The following is a 23,679-nucleotide window of genomic DNA, read 5'->3' on the forward strand; positions in this document are numbered from 1 at the left end:
GTATTTGGAGATGGAGCCTCCAAAGAAGTAATTAAGGTCAGGTGAAATCCTAAGGATAGGGCCCTGATCCTTGTAAGAGACATCAGGGAGGCACTCCTTCTTTTTCTGAATGCAAGCATTGAGGAAAGGTCACATGAAGAGAGAGCAAGAAATTAGCCATCTGCAATCTACGAAGAGCGCTCTCACCAGAAACCAAATTTGCCGGCAACTTGATGTTGGCCTTCCCAGCCTCCAGAACTGTGAGAAAACAAATTTCTGTTATTTAAGCCCCCGAGTCTGGACAGTTGGTTATAGCAGCCCCAAAAGACTAATATCACATGGGTATCATCACTATCATCTATGTTATCGATTAGAAAATTTTGACCAAGAAAGATTAATAATTTGTACAAGGTCACACAATAAGCCATAACCAGCTCTCAAATTCAACTCTGTCTGATGCCACAATCCATGTTCTATCTGCTTTATCCCCTTCTCTCTAGGAGGGGAAAATGGTGACAATTTCAAGTGTGATTTGAAACACTGTATTCAGCCCTTCTAGGCCCCAAGACATGTCCTTTATCAGGTGTCTCAGTTCCTGAAAATCCACCATTAAACAATCTTTGTCCAATGTTCCAAAGTCTTCTCCCGCTTTTTGGAACCTCCTATAAAATTCTGAAACCCCTAGAATGCATAATATTTTAAGCAAGGAATCTGACATGTAGCCCTTTCCCAAAGGTATAGCCTACCTGAAATGTTCAGAACATTGCCTTTGTCTAAGTATCAAGACTATGGGCCAACCAGTTGCTCCCCAATGCCATGATGTTACAAACATCAAACAAGGAGGCTTGAATCAATAAGAGATCATAATTAAAACTAAACATAATTATTACGTGATTTAGAGCTACTAAATTCTATTATAATTTCATCTTGAAACTGGGATATAATGAAAGTTTATTGAGAAAAATATGAGAGAACAAGCCTTCCGTTATATCCTTGACATTTTTTTTTTTAAGTCTCATCAACACTTGCAAGCCAGACACAGACTTCTCTAATCCCCTTGTTACCCATTAAATATCCATGTGGACACACACTCTCACAGAACGTTTCAGACTGTGTGGCTTAATCCTACAAAAACATGTAGATAACCCAGCCATTAACTTTTTTGGTTATCATTTCAAACCACCATTCATTTAAGCCTGCTCTTGTTCTCCTATTCCCTACCTCGGTTACCATCCACCCAATGGCCCCAAACCAGAAACTTAGGCACCATCCCTGCCTTTTCCCTCTCCCAGCAATTAATCTCAGTAAATCTGTGGATTCACCCTCATAACCAGCTCTCAAAACTGTCAGCTTCACACCCATCCCAAGATCTCCCCATCCCACCTCAGGTGAGTATCATCACTCCCTTCCATGACTGCAACACCCTCCTAACCTGCCTCCCCACCAATTCACTCTACGTGGGGTGGGAAACCTCAAGCATGTTTAAGGAATACAGAACAGTAGGGTATTAATAAATGTTTTTATATTTACCATACTATCTCTATGTGTTTCTCTTGACACATATCTATATGGTTGCTCAGCATGTGAATGCTACTTTCATGAAAGGTCTTCAATTCTTGTCAGCACCTCAGGGTGTGATGTTTTATGGTTTGAGGACAAGTCACTTCAATTCTTTGAGCTTTGGTTTCCCTATCTGTAAAATGATGTTATACCTTAACATCTAAGGTTATACCAACATTCTGAGGTTCTTTGACGTCTTAAATAGGCTTAACCACCCACTTTCAAGGTTTTATTTACTTTCGTAATTCAGTGCTAGGGATTCAGTGTGTACTTCGGTGAGTGATGTGCATCGTGTTTAAGACTTTTAGAGCTTCATGACTGAAATCTTTCTTTGGTGTTCTATAGTCCACAAGGGGGCACCTACTTTCTAGCAAGTTGAACATCCGAGCCTTGGCTTCACAGAAATCATCTCTTAAATTTCGGGGAAATTTCAGTTAGCACAGAATTATAATTTAAACTGCGCCTGTAACCTATTGAGATATTTCAAAAAATAATTGTTAGTACAGATTGATTTCAATTTTAAGAAAAAGTATCTCCACAAATAGGTTGAATGTGTGATTTTACCCATGATATTGGGGTTCTGGAATATATGAAATTCATATGAAGTTGGACTTGAAGTTCTATTCAAAACTATAGAGAACCCCCATTCCTTAGCCATGTTCCTACTTAATGGCTGTGTTTCGCATTTAATTCTGCTTAATCTACCCCAGAGGGTTTTATGGAGATTAATTTAGCGTATATGAAAATGACTACCTGAATGTATTGTTAAAGGCAGGAATTTATTGCTGAAAAATCAGGACTCAGGATGTGTGTTAATTATCTTAACTATAATCAGATATTTCTAGAAGAAAAAGGTAAAATGAAATCATAACAAATCCAATTTTTCTGAAATGTATTTATTTGAAATCCCCATCAAATAGAAGAAAGGTACCCACATAAATAGCACGTCTGTACTTAGCAACATCATATTTTTTATGTTACATGGTGGCTTTACCAAAATAAGGACACTGAGTCAAACACTTTCATTATAAAAATGATTCTGGGCACAATTCTTCACAAAAACAACAAAATATTTTAGAGAGCAAATAAGCAGTTTTGGGGGAAGATTCTTCTAACCATTGAGTGAAGTTGATTCAAAAGTGCATGGTTACGGGCCCCAGGTAAATTATAGGGCGGTTTGGTGGTGGAGGTGTGGGGATGATGAAGGGGTGGGGCGCAGTGGGTAGGGATAAGGGAGGGGAAGGGGGGGCAGGGAGACCAACTGGAAGGGGTCTGAACAGGGCAAACAAACTAATCAAAGGGACATTGTCAGGCCAGAAGACATGAGGTCAGCACTTCCCACACCAGAGGGCAGCTGCCAAGCCAAGTGGACTCAAAGAAGACTCAGAAAGTCCCATCAAAGACACAGCAGTCACCCAGAAGGATGGTCAAGGCATCGGGAGAAGATGTGAGAGATGATGTCCACAGGACTCCTTAGGAGGTGGTACAATTAGTTGAAAAACATGGGCTTTTTCAATTTGGGTTTGAGTGACCTTGAGAACAAAGATTAACATCTCCCAGCCTCAGTTTCTTCAACTGTAAGATGAGGATAAATAATACCTACCTCTCAGTGTTGTAAGGATTTCATAAATTAATACATAGAAAGCCACCCATGGTAAGTACTACAAAGACATCACCATTATCATGGCTCTCCTCTCTTTCTCTTCATCAGCATTTGCATCTTTATCATTATCCCCACGGATCATTTCCCTTCTAAGGTCTGATGAGGAAAGTTCTTAAGTGTCCTGTGGGCCTTCCCACACATGAAAGCTAAATTGAACAAAACTCTAATAAAGTTTAACATACACCTTCCCTGTGACCAAGCAATTCCATTCCTGGGTATTTACCAAAGAGAAATGAAAATGTGTGTAAATAAAAAGTCATGTACCCAATGTTCACTGCAATTTTTTATTGTAGTAAAAACATTTGACATCAGAGCTATGCTTTTAGCAAAATTTTAAGCGTAAAAAATAAGTATTGGTAACCACAGGCACAATGTCATACAGAAGATCTCTAGAACTTATTCATCATGCATAACTGTAACTCTTTTCCCATTAAATAACAACTCCCAATTTCCTCCTCTCTCCAGACCCTGGCAACCACCATTCTATGCTCTGCTTCTATGAGTTGGCTAGTTTAGATACCTCATATAAGTGGGATCATGCAGTATTTGTCCTTTTGTGATGGTTTATTTTATTTAGCATAGTCTCCTCCAGATTCAGCCATGTTGTCCCATATCACAGGATCTCCTTCCTTTGTAAGGCTTAATAATATTCCCTTGTGTGTATACACCACATCTTCTTTATCCATTCACCTGTCAATGGACATGCAGGTTATTTCGATATCTTGGCTGTTGTGAATAATGTTTTACTGCAGTTTAATTATAATGACCTCAAACTTTAAGCCACTCAAATGGCCACCAAGTGGTGAATTAATAAATAAATTACTCTATATTTACCCAGGGAACAAACTACCGACACAATCAATAACATAGATGAATCTCAAATACATCATGCTGAATGAAAGAAGCCAGACACAAAATAAGGCATTCTAATGATTTTATTATATGAAGTTGAATACGCCAAACTACTTTATGGTGACAGATATCAGGACAGAGGTTGGTGGGGACAGGACCAGGGTGGTACAGACAGACTGGGAGCGGGCATGGGGAAACTGTCTTGGGCAGTGGGAATGTTCTAATCCTGTTTATGGTGTAGCTTTCACAGGTACACACATTACACTGTCCACTTAAGCTTTGTGCATTTGACTTATGTAAATTATACCTCAATAACCTTGTAGTACTCTGGAAAAATAAGAAAACCAGACAAACAAGTCCATGATATTTAGCCAAGAAGCTCTCGCAAAGCTAAGCTGAGCGACCAAGATATAGTGAAGGCAGCACGTGCAGAGCTAGCTTTCCTGGCAAACAGACAGAAGCATATAGTGATGAATAAAGCAAGAGCAACTTTCCAGAAGAGTGAGCACATCCACAGCCATTCAGAAAAATAATCAGCTGACAGAGGCCACCCCAGCAAAAGAATATCCTCTGTGAAAGCTGAATTGTCATCAAGCATAATCGAGGTCCATGAAAAGGGTTGATGGGGCACATCCTGAGCATTTGTCTATTTTCTATTAATGTGTCTATCACTTTCCCACCAGGTCCTCCGCTCTCCCTCCAAAGTATATCCCTAATCCGGCTGCTTCTCATGGACTTTGCTACAGCCCGAGCCACCATCATCTCTAGCCTGATTATGGCAATAAGCTCAAGTGACTGGTGTCCTTGCTTCCACCCTTGACCTCTACAACCTATCCTCAGCACAGTAGCCAGAGAGATGTACTCAAAACTCCGCAATAGTTTTCTGTGACCCTTAAAATGAAATGCCCAATTTTCACTGTGGTCCCCAAGGTTCACATGAACCTGCTGCTGTCCACCTCTCCAACCTCAGCACCTCCCCTGAGGCACCCCCCACTGGCTTCCTGCTCCGGCCATAGCGGCTTCTTACCCTAGCTCAGATGTTCTGGACTGGCCCTAGATACTTATTATTCCCTCCACCTGGAAGGGCCCGCCAACACAGCTTCTTGCTTTTACTTCATTTAGGTCACTATTCAAATGGCCTCTCCTTGGAGATAACTTCCCTGACTCCCCTTTATAAAATGGCACCCCTACCCACCACTTTTCTTATGAACCCGGATGATGGTTAATTTTATGTGTCAATTTGACTGGGCCACGACGTGCCCAGGTATTTGATAAAACATTATTCTGGGTCTTTCTGTGAGGGTATTATTGAATGAGATTAACATTTAAATTGATAGACTGAGTAAGCAGATTGCCTTCTATACTGTGGGTGGGCCTCATCCAATCAGTTGAAGGTCTGAATAGAAGAAAAGGCTGACTCTCCCCAAAGTAAGAGAGAATTCTCCTGCATGGTGGCCTTTGAACTGAGACATCCACTCGTCCTGCTACTACAATAGCCTGCCACCTTTTGGACTTGAACTGGAACTTTGGCCCTGTAGATTTTGGATTTGCCAGCTTTCGTAATTGTGTTAGCCGATTCCTTATTACTTCTCTTCCTGCACCCCCCAAAAACTGTTGCCTATCTGTATGTCTTCTTCGGAAGAATCCAGAGCTCTTAACCACATGGCTCTGCTGCCTTCCAGTGGCATCTCTTGCTTGGGTTATTTCAGCACTTTCCTAGCCCTGCTCCTGTTCGTTTGCCATGTCACATCCAACCCTACCTAAAGCTCCTCAGAGGCTTCTCACTGCCTTCAGAACACCATCCAAGCATCACACCATGGCCAATTGTGACCTGGCTTTATGCCCCCACCAAGGCCACCCCCCATGGTCACCATGTCCCCTGGCCTTCCTTGCTCCTTCACACACATTATATTTCAGCCTTGTCAAACCTGCTTTGGTCCCTCAGACTCAACACGTATCCTCTACGGCTGGCCTGCAGAGTTCTCGCCTGACTCTCCTGCTTGCCTCCAGCCTACCCTTTGGTTTTTCATTCACATGCCGCTTCCTCCAAGAGGCCTCCTTGGACTTCTCCAGACTACTTTATGAGCTCCGGATAAGCGTTCCCAGAGAGCTCTGGGCCTCCCCTGTCACAGACCATCACCTTCCTTGGTTTTAGTAGTTTAACTTCCTGCCTTCCTAGCTGGACAGGAACTAGTCTCTTTCACTTGCATTAGGACAAACAACTAGCATGCATAATATACATTGTTAAGTGGTTGATTGAATTTATGAGTAATAGAGATATGATTATCTGCCCTTAAGAACCCACCTACCCATTTGTATGCAGTTTCTAGAAAAGGGGAATCTACAAAGAAAGCAGATTGGTGTTTGCCAGGGACTGGGAGTGGGAATGGGGAGTGCCTGCCTAAAAGGCAGGAGGAATTTCTGGTGTAATTGAAATGATTTAAAATTGGATTGGGGTAATAGTTGCACAATTCTATAAGTTAACTAAAAATTGTTGAATGGTACACTTGAAATGAGAGCCATAGCCATGGCGTGTTAAGTTATACCTCAATAATTTTGTTTTTTTTAAGGAATGCATCCAGTGTCTGTTGGCTCTTTGCCAGCCAGCTCCAGAGATTTTTCTGATGGCAGGAAAGACACCCCAAAATCTTACGTAGCTTCACATTTTTATAAAAGCAATAATATCCAGACTTGACATTTCACGGTTTCCTACGCCACTCTACCTTCTCCGTGGAAAGTTATTTTGTTACTTTAGATTCTTCAGGATCTGCACTCATCAAGTTTCCCGGCAACAGATAAGGAAGCCCAGAATCATGTAGCCATGAGCATTTCTATACTGAACATTAAAAAAGAAATCTTTGTAGATGAATTTTCTCAAAGACTAGCACGATGTGCACATGTGTTAGACGAGGCCAGAGAAATGTCCCGGTGGGAGCAGCCCAGAGATGGGAAAATGACTCAGACTGTAGAAGCTCTTTTCTCCAATTTCTGAACCCTTGGTGGAAAGTTGCTAAACAGTCATGTGATTGCAAGGGGATAGAAGTTCTCTGATTTCCCTTCTGCAAATGGAGCAAGAATTTGGAGCTCTTGAGCCAACATGGGGGAGCCTGTGTGGGAACAGGCAGGCCTTAGGACCCCAGGCATATTCCAGGAGGAGCTCCTTCTTTGCCCTGGTCTGGCCAAATGAGATGGGACAAGGAATGACTTGCTGAGGGGCTGCTGCTATACCCGTGAAGGTGCCGAGTGCTAGGACACCATGCCGCAGGGCCCAAACTGAAGAACCATGCTGCTTCTCAGGCCCAAGATCCCTGGACGGCTCAAAGCTGGCTGCCCCCAAAGTCTCTTGATCCTGTGGAATCTGGGACTGCCCGAGGATTGATGGCAGATCAGCAAAGCCAGCAGGGGAGAACACTCCACCATTCCAGCCTCAGGCTGTCTCTTATTGGGCATTTGCTCGTTTGCATAGGAATTATTGAGGATAACTGATTGCCATGGAGTTGGTTCATGTCATTTTATATGATGGAAGAAAAAAGTCTCAGGAGAAAGAGCAATGAGAGATTACTGGACTGGAACACAGAAGATCTGAATGCAAGTTCTGGTTCTATGACTAATCAGCTTGTGACTTTGGGGAAATCACGTTTCCCCTCTGAGCATCTGCTTGTTCATCTGTTAAATGAGGGGCTAGATGAATTTTAAGGGTTTTTTTTGACTCTGATAATAAGAATAGTACTAATTATTATCTCCTAATCATATCCCTGATCAGAGGTGCCAGGTACATTTGCATTCAGTCCTAAGAGACAGGCATCATATTCACTGTTTGCAAATGATGAAAAGGACGATGAGGCCGGCTAACCGAATTGCTCAAGTTCAAAGTGCTTGAAAACAGAATTACTTGGCCTTGCCCAAATGGGTCTTCTCTATACCAGGTCTGGAGACCCAACTACACAGCAGAACGCTGAGGCAATTGTTCCTTATTTCCTGGGCTCAGGGGCACCATCGACATTTCCAAAGGCCACTCGCTGCTATAGAAAAGCCTCTAGATTCCCTCCCCCCAACATTGTATTTAGAAAACTTTTAAGCATAAGAAAAAACACCCTTATACTTGTTTTCTCCTAGCTCTCACTGCTTACTTTGCCACACATCGAGCCACCTAGCCTCTATCCCTCTCTTTTTCCATGGATCGATTTTATTTTTTATGGAAGCCTTTGATTTTGATTAATTTTGAGAAAGTCTTCTCCCATCAAATTTTCTCAGTCTTTTCTCCTGGCGACATACCGTTCAGTCATTACAAGAGCCAATGCAGCAGGCAGGATCCCGCCCTATGGATGAACAATCAGGCTCACGAAGGTAAGCCCCTGGCTCAGAGTCACTTCGCTGAGAAGCACTGGTCCATCTCTCTCAGGCTAAAGCTTAGACATTAAGCCTTATGTTCTCATGCCCTCTTACATGGTACTTTTCCAAACATGGGCGTTATGCCTTCACTTTGACCAATCTTTGTTAATTTCCACTGGGGATGTTTTTCCGTAGGCAATTAACATCTTTTATAGCCAAATGAAACAACAACAATAAAAAAACACCTCAGGGCTTATTCATTCTACTATGACTAGAACTTTTTTTTTTTTAAGATTTTATTTATTTATTTGAGAGAGAGAGAGCGTGCATGAGCAGGGGGAGGGGCAGAGGCTGAGGGAGAAGCAGACTCCCCACTGAGCAGGGAGCCCAACGCAGGATTAGATCCCAGGACCCCGGGATTAAGGCCTGAGCCAAAGGCAGACGCTTAACCGACGGAGCCACCCAGGCGTCCCTGCTATGACCAGAACTTTAAATACAGTATCTTAAAAGAGAACATGTAAATTATGTGGCCCTTCTTTCATAGAGTTTAATATTTACAGTTTGATTTTGAGTATGTGTTTACACGTGGAGTGTGTATTTGTGTGTATTCCATAACTTTACAAATCTGTGCCTCTGAACTCAGTTCACAACCTTGTCTGGGTTTTATTTATTTCTTTGTTTTGTTTTTATGTTCTTGAAATAGTAGGGGAAGAAGTTCCATCAGGTGCATACGTGTGAGTATCAGCACTCGTGTGATACGGGATTGCTCAGATGGCTCAGCGTGCCTCTCAAGACCCAGGCTTATTACCCTCAACCTGTCAACTTGGCTCAAACAAGTAAACAAATTCCCTTGCCAATCCGACTGAGCAGAAGGGCGTTGTTCACCAGAAATACCTTGGATGAACCAAGACCCAATCACTATTTGTATTTTAGGCTAGTCTTGCCCTCTGCTTTCATTTACATATGGGCGTGTCTGCACTTATGGGAACCATCGTAATTCAAATCTTGCCATCGAAATGCTTAAGTGTTTTGTGCCATGAGTCCCTTTGGCCATCTGGTAAAGCATTGGACCTCTTCTAGAAAAAGGGTTTTTAAATTAAGAAAACAGGGGGGTGGGAGGATGGGTTAGCCTGGTGATGGGTATTGAGGAGGGCACGTTCTGCATGGAGCACTGGGTGTTATGCACAAACAATGAATCATGGAACACTATATCTAAAACTAATGATGTAATGTATGGGAATTAACATAACAATAAAAAATTAAAAAAATAAAAATAAATAAATAAATTAAGAAAACAAAATGCAGAAGATAGTAAAGAAAACTAATTTTATTAAAATGCAATTATCAAAATGGATTCTTCCAAAAGTTACTATAATTTCCAACTAATGACGAGTGTTAATGTTATTTCAAGCTATCTGAAATATCATCTGGATATTTCATAATCTGAAGTGTCATGATTTATAATATGATGTTAATATTGAATGAAAATTTATGAGATGTCTGTGTGCAGCAAAGTCATAGAAATTGTTAATATTTGAATTTTGTTACCCAAACTCACAGTTGAAGGAAAGGCTAAATACCAGTCAGTATTAGTAAAAGTAAAGGTGGTTTTTTTTCCTCCCCCAGAGAAGTTTACATATGTCTGAAATTCTATGCCATCACAGGAATGCTTAGTTTGGAAAGGACGTTAGCAATTCTGTCTCAGGAGTTCTAAACCTAGATGGGCTTCACAATAATTTAGTGAATATCGAAGAAATAGAAATTCCTGGGACCTAACCATGACTTACTGAATTAGAGTCTCTGAAGTAAAATCCATGTATTTTTTATAAATCCCAAAGGTGATTCTGATGGATAGCCAATTAGGGAATTCACTGAACTCTTAATATTTCCAAAGAATTTCTCTAAAAATTTCTGATGTATATTGCCTTTCCCCTCCCCCTCAGCTCTTATGGACCTCCTGGTATTTTGAAAGTCTTTATCTCAGTGTATGAGTTAGGTAAATATTAATTCCTTCCTCCTATAAAAAAAGTAAGGTATAATTTACATACAGGAACGTTTATATTTTTTAGTGTATCATATAATCACACAACTACAACAACTATCAAGATATGAAACAGTTACATCACCCTAAAAACTTACCTGTGCCTCTTTGGAGATAGCCTTCCCCTCTATCTCCAGTCCCTGGCAACAACTGGTGTTTTCTGTCCTAGTTGTGTCTTTTCCAGATTGTCCTATAAATGATTCAAACAGGACTTTGAGTCTGGTCTTCTTACATTTAGCATAATGCATTTGGGATTCACGCATGTTGTTGTGTGTATCAGTCTGTCCCCTTTTATTACTAAGTAATACTTATTTCATGGTATTGATGGACCAAGTTTGTTTAGCCACGCACCAGTTAAGGACACTTAGATTGTTCCCATAATTTCTGGCAATTATGAATAAAACAGCTATGAATACTTACATACAGATTTTATATGAATGTAAGTTTCATTCCACTTGGGTACATATCTAGGAGTGGAGTTCCTGAGTCATATGTAAGTATATATTTAACTATATAAGAAACTGCCAAAATATTTTCCCAAGTGGCTGTATCATTTTGCATACACACACGCACATGCACGTGCACATACACACACACACACACGACAAGCATGTTCATAACAAAATAAGGAGGAATACTCATGAGAGTAACTGATCACATGCTCATAGTTGGTATTTGTTACTACCTACTTACACTACCCATTCTGGATTTCCTTTGCCTTCAGCAAGCACCTCAGCTAGTCATGGTTCTGATAACACAGAGAATAAAAGAGAGTAAGCATTGCTAAGAGGGTTATTTAAAATGGAGGATATTGAGGGGCACCTGGGTGGCTCAATCAGTTGAGTGTCGGTCTCTTGCTTTCGGCTCAGGTCATGATCTCAGGGTGGTGGAATCAAGCCCCATGTGGGTCTCTGCACTTGGTGGGGAGTCTGCTTGGGGTTCTCTCTCTCCCTCTGCCCCTCCTCCCAAAATAAATAAATAAATCTTAAAAAAAATAAAATGGAGAATGCATGTCTTCTGTCTCAAATTCTCAGAATTGTTGAGAACTCGGCTAAAATTCAGTTTAGAGGGGTGCCTGGGTGGCTCAGTCGGTTAAGCGTCTGCCTTCGGCTCAGGTCATGATCCCAGGGTCCTGGGATCGAGCCCCGCATCGGGCTCCCTGCTCAGCAGGAAGCCTGCTTCTCTCTCTCCCCCTCTGCTGCTCCCCCTTGTTTGTATGCTCACTCTTGCTCTCTGTCTGTCAAATAAGTAAATAAATAAATAAATAACATCTTTAAAAAAAAATTCAGCTTACAGGTGAGGAATCTAGAAAAGTTGAGCAACCTGACCATGATCCTGCCACCTGAAGGTTAGGACTCCTTCTAACCCAGGCAGGCTTTCAGGACTGTAGGAGTGTTAGCCCGGTGGCCTAGTGCAAGTCATGCAACCTCTCAGAATTGCAATTTGTGATGTCACTGGGGGATAGTAAGACCTGTCTCGCAGGGGCGTCATGAAGATTAGATACAAAACATGCTTAGTACAGAATCCACATTGCAGCAATTTCTTCATAGCGTCCGCTTCCTGTTGTTCCCATTTACTATGCAAATTCTCTTTCTCTTCCCAATGCCTCGATGAGATGAACAATGAAAGGAGAACTCAGCAAGGACAGCAGGAGGCCATGGGGCTATGGCCCCAGTAAAAGACCTTGAAAACACTGATCAGTTTGGTCCTGGTGTGTCTGGCCAATGGAAGACAGACTACGAGCCATGCCATGAAACTAGACAGGGCGTATTTATGGACTGGACAATGGAGAGCCTCATTTGACCCATACAGGGCATTATTCCTGGCCCCCTTTGGGATTCTTAGGAAAAAACTGAGCCTACTCCTACAGTAACATCATACCCATCACAAGGACCTGCTACAGAGTGCCAATGGCAGCATTAGTCCACACATTTCATCTCGTCCCCACTGCAACCCCAGGAAGGAAGGATTATTTTGCCTATTTCATAGAGGAGGATATAAACCTAAGCCCACTTGACTCATAAGCCCATGATCATAAAATACTGTACTTATTAGAAAAGACTGCTGGGGAAAAAAGGGGGAGAAATCAATTCAATAGGCTGTAAGCAAAAGAGGAAATATTATTATGAAAGCAGTGTTTCACAGATTTCCTGAGTACAGAACCAGAACTGGAAACTAGAAAGCTGTGCATGTGCATGCGCGTCCCCACCTCCCACTCCACCGCACCTACCATCTTTTACCTCAGTCTTCTCTCTGTCTCTGTGGAGCACCTTCCAACACTTCTTCAGCCCTGTGTAGAATGAGCCACTCCATACTTCTAAGGTTATATGCTACTGGTCTATCCTCTCATGATTCCTTTTCAACTTACCAGGAGAAGAATCTTTTAATTCCCCCCCCGCTTTTTTTTATTATCCAGGTGGGGATGTGAAATCTGAGAGAGGCCACAGAAATTCCTGAGTCCAGCTTACTCCTATGGGTAAGTCTTGTGTATCCTCAAAATGTGCTCACCCATCTCCATTTGGACACCTCCAGAGCAGCCAGTTTCATTGTGGGAGACCTGGCTGTTAAAATACCCACCTGTGTATACTGCTCCTGCCTCTATTAATTCTCCTCCAAGGAGCATACCAAGGCTGAGGGGGCAGGCCTGGGAGGCAGGTTCAGCCCCAAGGTTTCCCAGTTCCTCCACCCGCCCCAGGCCCTGGCCCATGAGCTCTGGTCATCAATGTTCCTCTGAAATGGGTGCCTAACCACACCAGGCGAGACAGCCACCCTCCACGTCCAATCTCTGGGCAAGATTTCCCTGCTGTTTTTTTCAGCCCAGCACATGGCAGCTGGTGCTCAAGGGGACATATTATTCCAGAGGAAGACCTGCTGTGGGTAGCTCAGGGGCCAGAGGCAATGATGAGGACAGAAGTGGGAGTGGAGACCCCTCTGCTCTTGAGGATGCACAGGGAGGTAGCGACCCACAGGAGGGCCCAGCCAAGAGGGGAAGTACAGAACCCAGTCCCGCCCCCACCTCCCCACCCCCAGCCCAGCTCAGTCACAAGCCCTGTCTACGCCTTTCTGAGGATGTGGCCAGTGCCGAGGGTGGAGGAGAAATTGTGGAGAGGGGACTCTTTGATGTGGCTGAGGAGAATGAGGGCCCAGTGAGGGAGCGGCTCATTGGTGGAGGGTGGGGGGACCCCTGAGAAGACTGGGTCTCAGGATGAGGGGGGAAACTACAAGCCTTTCTCTTTCCCAACTCGGGGGTGCCCGGTGTTGCAGCCTGGGCCTTTTCCCACTCCACTGCCACCCCATCTCCACCTGCAATCCTCTGCATGGGCTGTGGCTAGCAGTAGGGGGGAAATGTGAACTCTGAGAGAGGATGGACTCTGCAGATGTCGAGGGCACCGGGGGGCAGGTCAGGACAGAGTTGGAGACCCCCCTGTACCCAGAGCTTAGTCTCAGATGCCAGAACCAGCTGGCTCCCAGGAAAAGAATCTGACCGGTCCAGCTTGAGTGAGGTGTCTTCCGAAGTTTGTACGCTGGTAAAAGACCAATAGGAGCATGGCAAGCAGGAACCCCCTCTGGGAACTGCTGAGCACAGAGAAAGGGGATTGATGCTCAGGATGGATACAAACTAGAAAAGGTATCCTCCACAGCTGTACTACTTTCCTAGCAGAGGTCCAAGCATTTATTCATTTCAGAGAATTCAAACCAAGCGTGGCCTGTATTAACATAAGCATTAATTGAGGAATGTGTAATGAAGATGTTAGGTGCCTAAAGACATTGATTTAGGTAGAAAAACTAGTAAACCTGGCGTGTGGAGTAACCAGTTGGCGTGCACCAAGCCAGCTGCCTGGTGGAGACCCTAAATATTTTCTGGTTTCTACAGCGGGGCTGTCTGATAGGCCAAAAAACAAACAAACAAATAAACAAAGCAAGCCACCCATGTAATTTTAAACATTCTAGCAGCCACATATTTTAAAAAGTGGAGAGAAAGAGGGTAAAATTCATGTGAGTGATACATTTTATTTAACCCAATATCCAAAATACGATCATTTCAACCCGTAATCAGTAATATTGTTAATGAGCTGTTTTACATTTTTTGTTCTAAGTATTCAAAATCGGATACATATTTCACATGTAGAGCACATGTTGGATGCGACATTTTCACTGGAAATACCTGATCTGTACTTAGATTTCCTAACATGCACACCGAACAAGTAGGGCCGTAATCACATGTTCTAGTTTTTATGCTACCTCTCATTCGTTATGTGGGATGGAACTAATTCTCGTCCGCGTTCCCAGTTCTTGCTCACCGAGTTGGTCTATCGCCCAGATTGTTCTTCCTATGGAGAAGAGATCATTGGTAAAAATGACCAGGCTGGGATTGTGAGCTCTACCCCACGAAGGAAAACCATAGCTGGAACCTGGGAGCTACATTTGTTCACCTCTTTGCTTGGTTTACGTGACAACAAATCATTTTTGTCGCAGATTTACTATACTGAGTATGTAGGAGATTTCTGAGATTTTGTTGTTACTTTTTTCTTTTCATTGAAACCATCAAGTTTCCTTAGGGACAGCGCTTTCGTTGCCCCCTGAAATTCTATAATGGCACATAGCAAGCCAGGGGATGCTGACAGGGCAAATGACTGGTGACCACATACAAGCCGCGAATGCTCGGCCCTTGCTGGCGCTTCCTGTGGATAGCGCGTATCAGCAGGGAGGCAACAGCTCGGGTAGAGAACACCCAGCAAGGTTTCAGACCGAATGGCAGGTCCTGAGCTACCGGTAGAAGGCGTCTGGGTAATGGTCATAAGTAAAATCACGTAAGGACAGCACAGGTCTCACAACTCCTACTCTGGTCCAGGGACCGTCCCCCCACAGCAGACATGCGTGCTAGAGCCGCCGAGGATGCTCTCCTTCTCACGCTCTTCTCTCCTTTGGATGGCCCGGCCTGGTGGGGCCTCGGATTGTCTTATTCTTTTTCTTATTAGTGTTTTGATTCGAGGAAGGGAGAGACAGCTCCAGCTCCCTTTTCTTGGCATCCCAGTCTTCGTCCTGCTGGTCCAGAGGCAGCCCCTTCTGCCTGGCGGTGCGCCGGTGGTCCCGGCACTCGGGCTCAGCCCTGGAGAAGGGGGAACACGGAGGCCCTCAGCCCCGCGCTGGCCGGGAGAACCTGTCCCGGCTGCAGCATGGGCCCCTCTTCCGGCCCTCTGCACACAGCCTGGCCACGCCAGCAGTCCAGGGGAGAAGGAAGGAGGTCGAGTTCGAGCATCTCCCAGGGCACCTTTAGGGATGCCTTAGACACTAAAGAAATGACTGGGAGATGGAGAAAAATGGCAAGCCCCTGAGTGGGAAGTTCTAGAGCTACCAGCATCTTAGTAGGTGGAGGTTTTCCTTCATTTCTTTTCCAATTGTATTTTTTCCTAAATATAAGACCATGTCTGTCCGTCGTGTAAGATTTTAAAGTATGGAAACATATACAAAAGAAATAAAAAATACTCATAATCACATATGTATGGTATGTATAGATGGATTTATGAAAAGAATAGCTAGGTGATATATAGACAGATGACAGATATAGAACAATAGAATAGATAATAGAGAAATAGGTGAATAAACCATCATATACACATGGACAAGGGGAAGCATATGAAAGTATCATCTGAAGTAAAGTGCAAAGCATTACAAAAATCACGACTCAATCAGAAGACAGCAAACCTGTTTGCCCCTCAGTCCGCATCCCCCCAACAAGCTAGAAGTGACCGCTCCATATTTAGACCACATGGTATCCCTCCTCTGCCCTGTTCTTTTGGCCTTTGCCACTTTCTAGCCTGTATTAGTGCTATTTATGTAAACAAGTACCTCCTCTCTCAGGGAACTTAATGTCCAGCACTGTCTCTGAGTCATCTTTAAATCCCTCTTAACATCTAGTTCAAAGCCATGGGCATGGTAGGGCTCAAAAATATTTGTGAATGAGAGATTTACTCAGAAAATTGTCAAATACTATCTAGGTTTCTTCTGAAATTCTCTTATATCCTTTCTCTTCATTATCCTAGCCCGGGAGCCCACCTGCTTGCAACAGGGGGTGTTAAGAAATTCCTCAGTGATCCCCCATCCCTCCACTATCTCTGCATATCCTCACACATACACACAACCTATGCACATTTCCAACTTGATGCCTTCCCTCCAAATCAAGAATCTTTCTCCCTCCTTCATTAGTCAGATCTTAGCTGTCTTTCAAGGTCCAGATTAATTTCCCCTTAATCAGGATTCCTTCTCTCTGAACTGTCTTAACTGTCAAAAGGGAAGTTCCTCGTGGAAGATGACGATAACTAGAAATGACTTACACGTGATGTGGCTGACCTTTGTTGTTTTGTCGGCTCAGCTCTGCTTGCCCACTTTTCCTGGTAATGGCACCCCCCGCCCACTCTTTGGAGAACCTCTCCTCTTCCATTTCAGTTATGCTGAGATCGTGTATCACACTCATCCACCCACTAGTCACTGGGGAGGAGCTGAGATTTTTGCAGAGAGAGTCAGCAGAGGAAAGCCAAGGACAGGATCCCCAGGAATTTCAGCCTCTAAAAGTCATGCAAGAATAGGAGCTCAAGAAAATCATGAGAAGAAATGATCAGATAGGTAAAAGGAGAAATAGGAGAGAATAGCACCAGAGAAGAGAAAACGTTATCCAAAGAGACACGCCAAAAGAGAAGAGTAATGAGATATCAAATTAAGTGGAGGTAAGACGTGAGTTGAGAAGAGGCCATTGATTTCGCAACAAGGATCTCCCTGGATGAGCACTGATTCAGTACAAAATGGAAAAGAAGTGCAAAGGTGGATGAGGAAGACACCCACATAGATTAACATTAAATTACATAGATTAACATTTAAGTAGCATAGAAATGCAGGAAGAGTTTGAGCCCCATGTAAGGCTCCATGCTCAGCGTGGAGTCTCCTTAAGATTCTTTCCCTCTCCTTCTCCCTCTGCCCCCCCCAAATAAAGAAATAAATCTTTTAAAAAAGAAAGAAAGAAATGCAGGAAGAAGAAAGAAACAGCAGACAGTAAAAGGACCTCTAAATGTTTGTGTGTTTGTTCAATAAAATCTATTTGAACATGTTCAAAGGTCAGATAGGACTGAGGGGGGAAGGAATAGAAAAAAGCTAAAAATACAGGAGAATAAAAGATGCAACAAAGAACACTGGAATGATGACATTGTAGGAGATATAAAGGTTTAGGTCGGGGTCTAGATGGAGGGACAACATGTAGGAGGAGGTTTAAACATGTAAACCCTTGGCTTCAATGTTCTCTATGCAGTAGAAAGCCTACTTTCTGAGGGACAGGCTGAGGTATGACAGGGATGTGAGCTGTCAATGAAGGAGCAGGACAGGGAGACAGATTGCCAAACTGTTCTGAGGGCTCAGCTGAAGATAGAAATCCCAGAACTTCTAGTGGTGCCCATGAACTTATTCGTGGGTTTTTCTCTCCCAGACCAAGCACAGGAGTGAAGATGGAGACTGATACAAGGGTGGGAATTCTGGGTCACATGGTACAGGAGGACAAAAGGTTGGAAATTTAAGAATCATGCGAACAGAGAGGAAGAAGTAGTATATCATGGTGTCCAAATGGCAGACAGATGGAAGATCATGAAACCTTCAGGCCGATGATCGATCAGGAGAGAAAGAAGCAGTTGAATGAAAAGAGGTCTTGATGCACGCAAATACCTGTGTGATGATCCAGGAACTGGCAAAATGAAGAAAGGGAGCTATGGTCACAGAGTGATATGTTAGAGTTTTTAAAAGTTCAGAGAACAATGTTGCAGATGCTGAGGTCCACAATGGATGGAGGTCACTGAATGTAGGAGATGACGCAGGAATGGGGAGAAGAGTCTTCGAGTCAGGACTCAAGGTTCTGCTTTTACCCCCCAAATCAATTTGATTATGATTTTGAACATTTTTTTAAAGATTTTATTCATTTATTTGACAGAGAGAGAGAGCACAAGCAGGGGGAGCGGCAAGCAGAAGGAGAGAGAGAAGCAGGCTCCCCGCTGAGCAGAGAGCCCGATGCGGGGCTTGATTCCAGGACCCTGGGACCACGACCTGAGCCGAAGGCAGATGATTAACCGACTGAGCCACCCAGGCGCCCCCGATTTTGAATACCACTGTTAAGAGAAAGTCTCTTGGGTTACTTCTACAGATATCTAATCACATCGTAAGCAACTCTAGTTTAACTTCTGGAAGATAACTTCATTTGCACGTTCTTAGAAGGGCATTATACAGTCATTCCCCCTTCCCACTGTGAACTGCCCTATAGATAGATTTTCTATGGATCTCATTTTGGTTTTCAAGCAACGCTGCCCTCATTCACTTACTTTACTGCCTCTTATATGAATTACTTATTAACTCAACCAGATTATAAATTCCCCAATTTTATTTCCATCCCTCCCAAAGCTGTACCTGTCAAGTACATAATTGATACTTAATTCTATTTGAATGCAGTGGGTGAGAGAAAAAAATTAACAAGTGCTAGAAAAGTCTTTGGTGAGTGTGTGAGTAGAAGATTCATAGATGAATAGAAGTTTTAAAAGGTAGAAGGGCCCTTACAGCTGATAGCCTAATTCACCAGCTTCCTTTTTAATATGAGAAACCTGAGGATCAGCAAGGTGGCTTAACTTGCCCAAGGTCACCCAGCTGGTTGGAATACCTTTCAGGGATCTGAAGGGGCTCCACGAATCTTCTACCATGACCCATTTTCAAATTTGGTGTCCCACCTCTCTTATCTGAGATAATTTTTCTATCATCTAAAACAATAATTATAATAATTACATATTGTTAAAATTATTATAAATATGTGTCATTATAATAATTATAACTTTGGTATAATAGAAAAACAGTAGATTTCACATAATCTAAAACAATATAGTTTCCACCCAAACTAGTCATTTCAGGGAAAAGAAATAAAAACAACAGAAACGACAGTCAGCTGAATTTGCTCGTTTCATTTTCATGGACCTCAGACCACTGAGTCGGCAAAGACCTTGACCCCAGGCTCCTGTTTCTCTACCATTTCTCTAACTGGAAATAAATGAAACTTACTTATCCAGGAACGCCACACAGGCGGTCTGCCCGTAGATCTGTGCGATCCTCTTTGGTGTGTCTCCAAAGAAGTCGGGGGCATCGATGGCGGCGTGCAATGCATGGAGAACTTTGAGCACATTCACATGGCCTGACTCGGCTGCAAAATGAGCTGGAGTCCAGCCCACATCAGTTACCAGGCAGGGCCTGGCTCCATATTCTAGAAGGAGCTGCATCACCTCCATGTGCCCTTAGATGTACCAGGAAGAAACAGGAGGAGGTTAAGATTAAAATGTCTCTGCCTGACTAGGGCCAGACGTAGCCTGGATAGTATAAAAGAAGGGATGACACTTGCTTTGAGGCCCTTCCTGGTTTCCTAGCATCATCCCCTCCTCCGTCTCCGTCTCTTACCTGGGACTCAGAGCCCCACCGTTACCTCAGGAACCTTGCTCCCACCAGAGTCCTGGGCTCTGCACGTATTCCATCTACTCCCTCCAGGACCCTCCCTTCCCCTGTTCATTCCCACAGGCCCTTCCTAGGAATCTTGCTTCCCCTCCCAAGTCACCTATGCATGCCTATGCGGGCACTGGTAAGGCTCACTCCTTTTGGCAGCCTCAGTGGTGATTCAAAAGCAAGTATTTTGCAACAACATGGATGGAACTTGAGGGATTATGCTAAGTGAAGTAAGTCAGAGAAAAAGAAATATCATAGGATCTCTCTTATATGTAGAATCTAAAAAAACAAAAAGACACCAAGGTCATAGGTATAGTGAAGAAACTGGTGGTTGCCAGAGGCAGGGGCTGAGGGGTTGGAGAAATGGGTAAAGGGGGTTAAAGGGTACAAACATCGGTTATAAAATAAGTAAGTCCTGGAAATGTAATGTACGGCATGGTGACTATCGTTAATAATACTGTTTTGCATATTTGGTAGTTGTTAGGAGAATAGATCTTAAAAGTTATTGCAAGGAAACTTTTTGTAAAAAAAAAAAAAACTTTTGTAACTATATGTGGTGACGGATTTTAACTTCACTTACTGTGGTGGTCATTTCATAATATCTACAAAAATTTAATTATGTTGTATACCTGAAAGTGATATAATGATGTATCTCAATTATACCTCAATAAAAAATATTTTAAGTCTCACTTACTTTATAGTTAGCCAGATTCAAAGCACAGGCTTTCAATCCACAAGATGTGGGCTCATACCTGCCGGTAAGGAACACTTGCTAACTGTGGAATAGCAGACAGGAAACAAAGGTCTGAGGCCCCGTTTCCTCATTTGTAAGTGAAAAACGTTATTACTTACCTCACCGAGTTCTTGTGAAGTACAAATGAAATCACAGACATCATGCATACAGCATGATGCCCAGCATACAGCATGATGCCCAGCATACAGCATGATGCCCAGCATACAGCATGATGCCCAGCATACAGCATGATGCCCAGCATACAGCTTGATGCCCAGCATACAGCATGATGCCCAGCATACAGCATGATGCCCAGCATACAGCAAACGGTCACTAAAAGGTGCTTCAGTACAGCTACACTTTGTCCTTGTACTCACTTTGTACTCAAATTTCTGCAAAATTCTCCCAGCTGATTTCTCTGCAGCTAGTCTTGCTTCCAGCCAATCCATTCTCCATACAGAAATCCAAACAGTTTTTTTTAAAAAGCAAGTTGACTATAATACTCTCTTCCTTAACGTTCTTCAATGGCGGTCTATTGCCGAAGGCCTTGACAAGCCCAATGGCTGAGTTTCTGCCACTACCCTCCTCCAATTTCGTAACCGAGCCATGTGAGGGGTGGGGGATACAGCAGTGAACATGACAGAGTACCTGTCCTACCTTTCCTGTTGGAGGTCAAGAGGGCAGAGCACTAATATTAATTGAGAGCAAACTATGCGCTAAGCATGTACACCCATTATCTTAGCAAATCCTCACCGCAAGACTCCAAGATAATCACTGTTCCCACTGTGTAGGTGAATAAATTAAGGCCTAGAGACATTAAATAACTTGCTTAAAGTGCTACAACCAGTAAGTGGTGGTGCCAGGATTGACATGGTCCATTTGGCTCTCAAGAAATGTTCTTTCCACTACCGCACACAGACTACTGACCGGGAACTTCATGAAAGGTGGACTCAAAGGGATGGATTTTGCCCAGGCATTGCCCACTCACCTTTGATTGCAGCCCAGTGAAGTGGGGTTCGGTCATTCCAGTCCACATCCTTGTAGTTTGGGTCACAGAGACCTTTTTTCAAAATCTTTCTCACTAAATTGTAGTCTCCTGCAGCCACAGCTTGGTGGAGCTTTGTCATGTCCGACATTTTGGTCAATTCCATGACCAAAAAAAAAAAAAAAAAAAAAAACCTATGGGAAAAACATACTGCTTAGGAAATTCTCTACAATTCTTTATTCCATAGGAATAAAGTGATTCCATAGGATTCTTTATCATTTACTTTCTTTCTTACCTCACAAATTCGCATGTGTGTGTTCTGCTGAGGGTGTATTTGGATTTCAGCCACTGAGATTAGTATATGCCAGTCCCCTACTGAAGAACTATCAATGGCTCCCCTCTGCCCCCAGGAATATAGGATGAACTCTTGGTTTGGGGTTTTCTATTTGGCCTCAAACCACTTATCAGTGTTATTCCCTACTCCTATTCCAAACTGTGTGATTCTGAATTAGTTGTGCAATTCTGTGCCTTACCTTTCTCATCTATAGCATGGGTATAATTTGTCAGAGTTGCTGTGAGGATACAAGGACAATCCATGTGAAAAATCTACTGACTGGACACAGAGCAGGCACTCCATAGAAATTTAATACTATTGGCACACCAGATGGACAAGATGTAAACATGCAAATAAAATGCTTACAAGTTTTTTACAGCATTAAGACATAAACTGACAATTCTTCAACTATAGTCTACAGATGCTTAGGAATCCTGATTCTTTCAGGGAATCCATGAGATCAAAACTATTTTCATTATAATATTAAAATGTCATTGGCCTTGTTCACTGTGCTGACATTTGCCCTGATGGTTCAAAAGCAACAATGTAGGAAGCAGCTGGTACCTTAGCACAAAACAAGGCAGTGGCAGTGGCAGTGGCACCGAACTAGATTAGCAATCACGGTATTCTTCACCAGCACACACAGAGTCAAAAAAAAAAAAAAGGAAAAAAAAGAAAAAAAAAGAAGCTAGTTTCAATAAGGAAACTAAAGTAGTAAGAGTTCTTTTTATAAATGTTGACCTTTGACTACATGACTTCATAAAAAATGATTTTAAAATATTGTATAACAAAATGTGTCAACATTTGGAAAGTCTGCATAACTCCGTGAACAAAGGACAAGCGTATGATGTTACAAAATCATGCATGGGTAAAGAGACTCATTCAAGATAAGACAATGGATTTTAGTGAGACACAGTATGAAAAGTACAAGATTGTTTTAGATTCCAACTTACTTGTAAAGCACTACCACCTGTCCAGTTTTGGTGTAGTATTAAAGACAAATATCCACAGTTATCTGAAAAGGTTATAAAATACTCCTCCCTTTTCCAATTTTATATATGTGTGGAACCAGATTTTCTTTCTATATTTCTTTTTTTTTAAAAGATTTTATTTATTTATTTGACAGAGAGAGAGAGAGAGAGAGAATAAGCAGGGGGAGCCCCAGGCAGAGGGAGAGGGAGAAGCAGGCTCCCCGCTGAGCAGGGACCCCAACATGGGGCTCCATCCAGAACCCTGGGATCATGACCTGAGCCGAAGGCAGATGCTTAAAAGACTGAGCCACCCAGGTGCCCCTTCCTTCTATATTTCAACTAAAACAGCAAACTGAATGCAGAATAGTTAAGAATACATCTGTCTTCTATTAAGTCACATAGTAAAGAGATTCAACTACATAAATAAATAAATAAATAAATAAATAAATAAGCTGTTCTCACTTCTTTTGCTTTAGAAAATATCATTTTTCATAAAAATATCATTCATGTTATTGTATATTAGGCTTACTATGATTTTTGTAAATGATTGAATAAACATTTAAATTTTTTCTCAGTTTTAATTTCTAATAAGGTTAATATTGATAGCTATAATCCATATAAACAAAAGCTCTCTGGGGTTCTCAGTAATTTTTAAGAGTGTAAAGGAGTCCTGAGACCAACAAGTTTGAGAATTACTGATATAAACAAATAAGGGGCTG

General features: G+C 42.6%; 1 protein-coding gene across 1 annotated transcript; it reads right to left on the reverse strand.

The window, feature by feature from the left end:
• Window positions 1-15,335: 15,335 nt before the first annotated feature.
• On the reverse strand, window positions 15,336-21,821 carry ANKRD66 (ankyrin repeat domain 66). The gene is made up of 3 exons (XM_032410101.1): window positions 21,659-21,821; window positions 19,506-19,734; window positions 15,336-15,537 (listed from the first exon to the last, which is right to left on the reverse strand). The coding sequence occupies exons 1-3, from the start codon at window positions 21,819-21,821 to the stop codon at window positions 15,336-15,338; spliced, it is 594 nt and encodes a 197-aa protein (XP_032265992.1).
• Window positions 21,822-23,679: the final 1,858 nt, after the last annotated feature.

This window comes from Phoca vitulina, unplaced genomic scaffold, assembly GCF_004348235.1.
Source record: "Phoca vitulina isolate PV1807 unplaced genomic scaffold, GSC_HSeal_1.0 scaffold11, whole genome shotgun sequence".
Lineage (NCBI taxonomy): Eukaryota > Metazoa > Chordata > Mammalia > Carnivora > Phocidae > Phoca > Phoca vitulina.

What these genes read in the sequence shown, in the direction of transcription:
- ANKRD66 (XM_032410101.1), bottom strand. Translation starts at nt 21,821, where the DNA reads ATGGAATTGACCAAAATGTCGGACATGACAAAGCTCCACCAAGCTGTG. An exon ending in TCACTGGGCTGCAATCAAAG is followed by an intron (nt 19,735 to 21,658) that starts GTGAGTGGGCAA and finishes GGTACATCTAAG; the next exon opens with GGCACATGGAGGTGATGCAG. An exon ending in TGTGTGGCGTTCCTGGATAA is followed by an intron (nt 15,538 to 19,505) that starts GTAAGTTTCATT and finishes CCCCTTCTCCAG; the next exon opens with GGCTGAGCCCGAGTGCCGGG.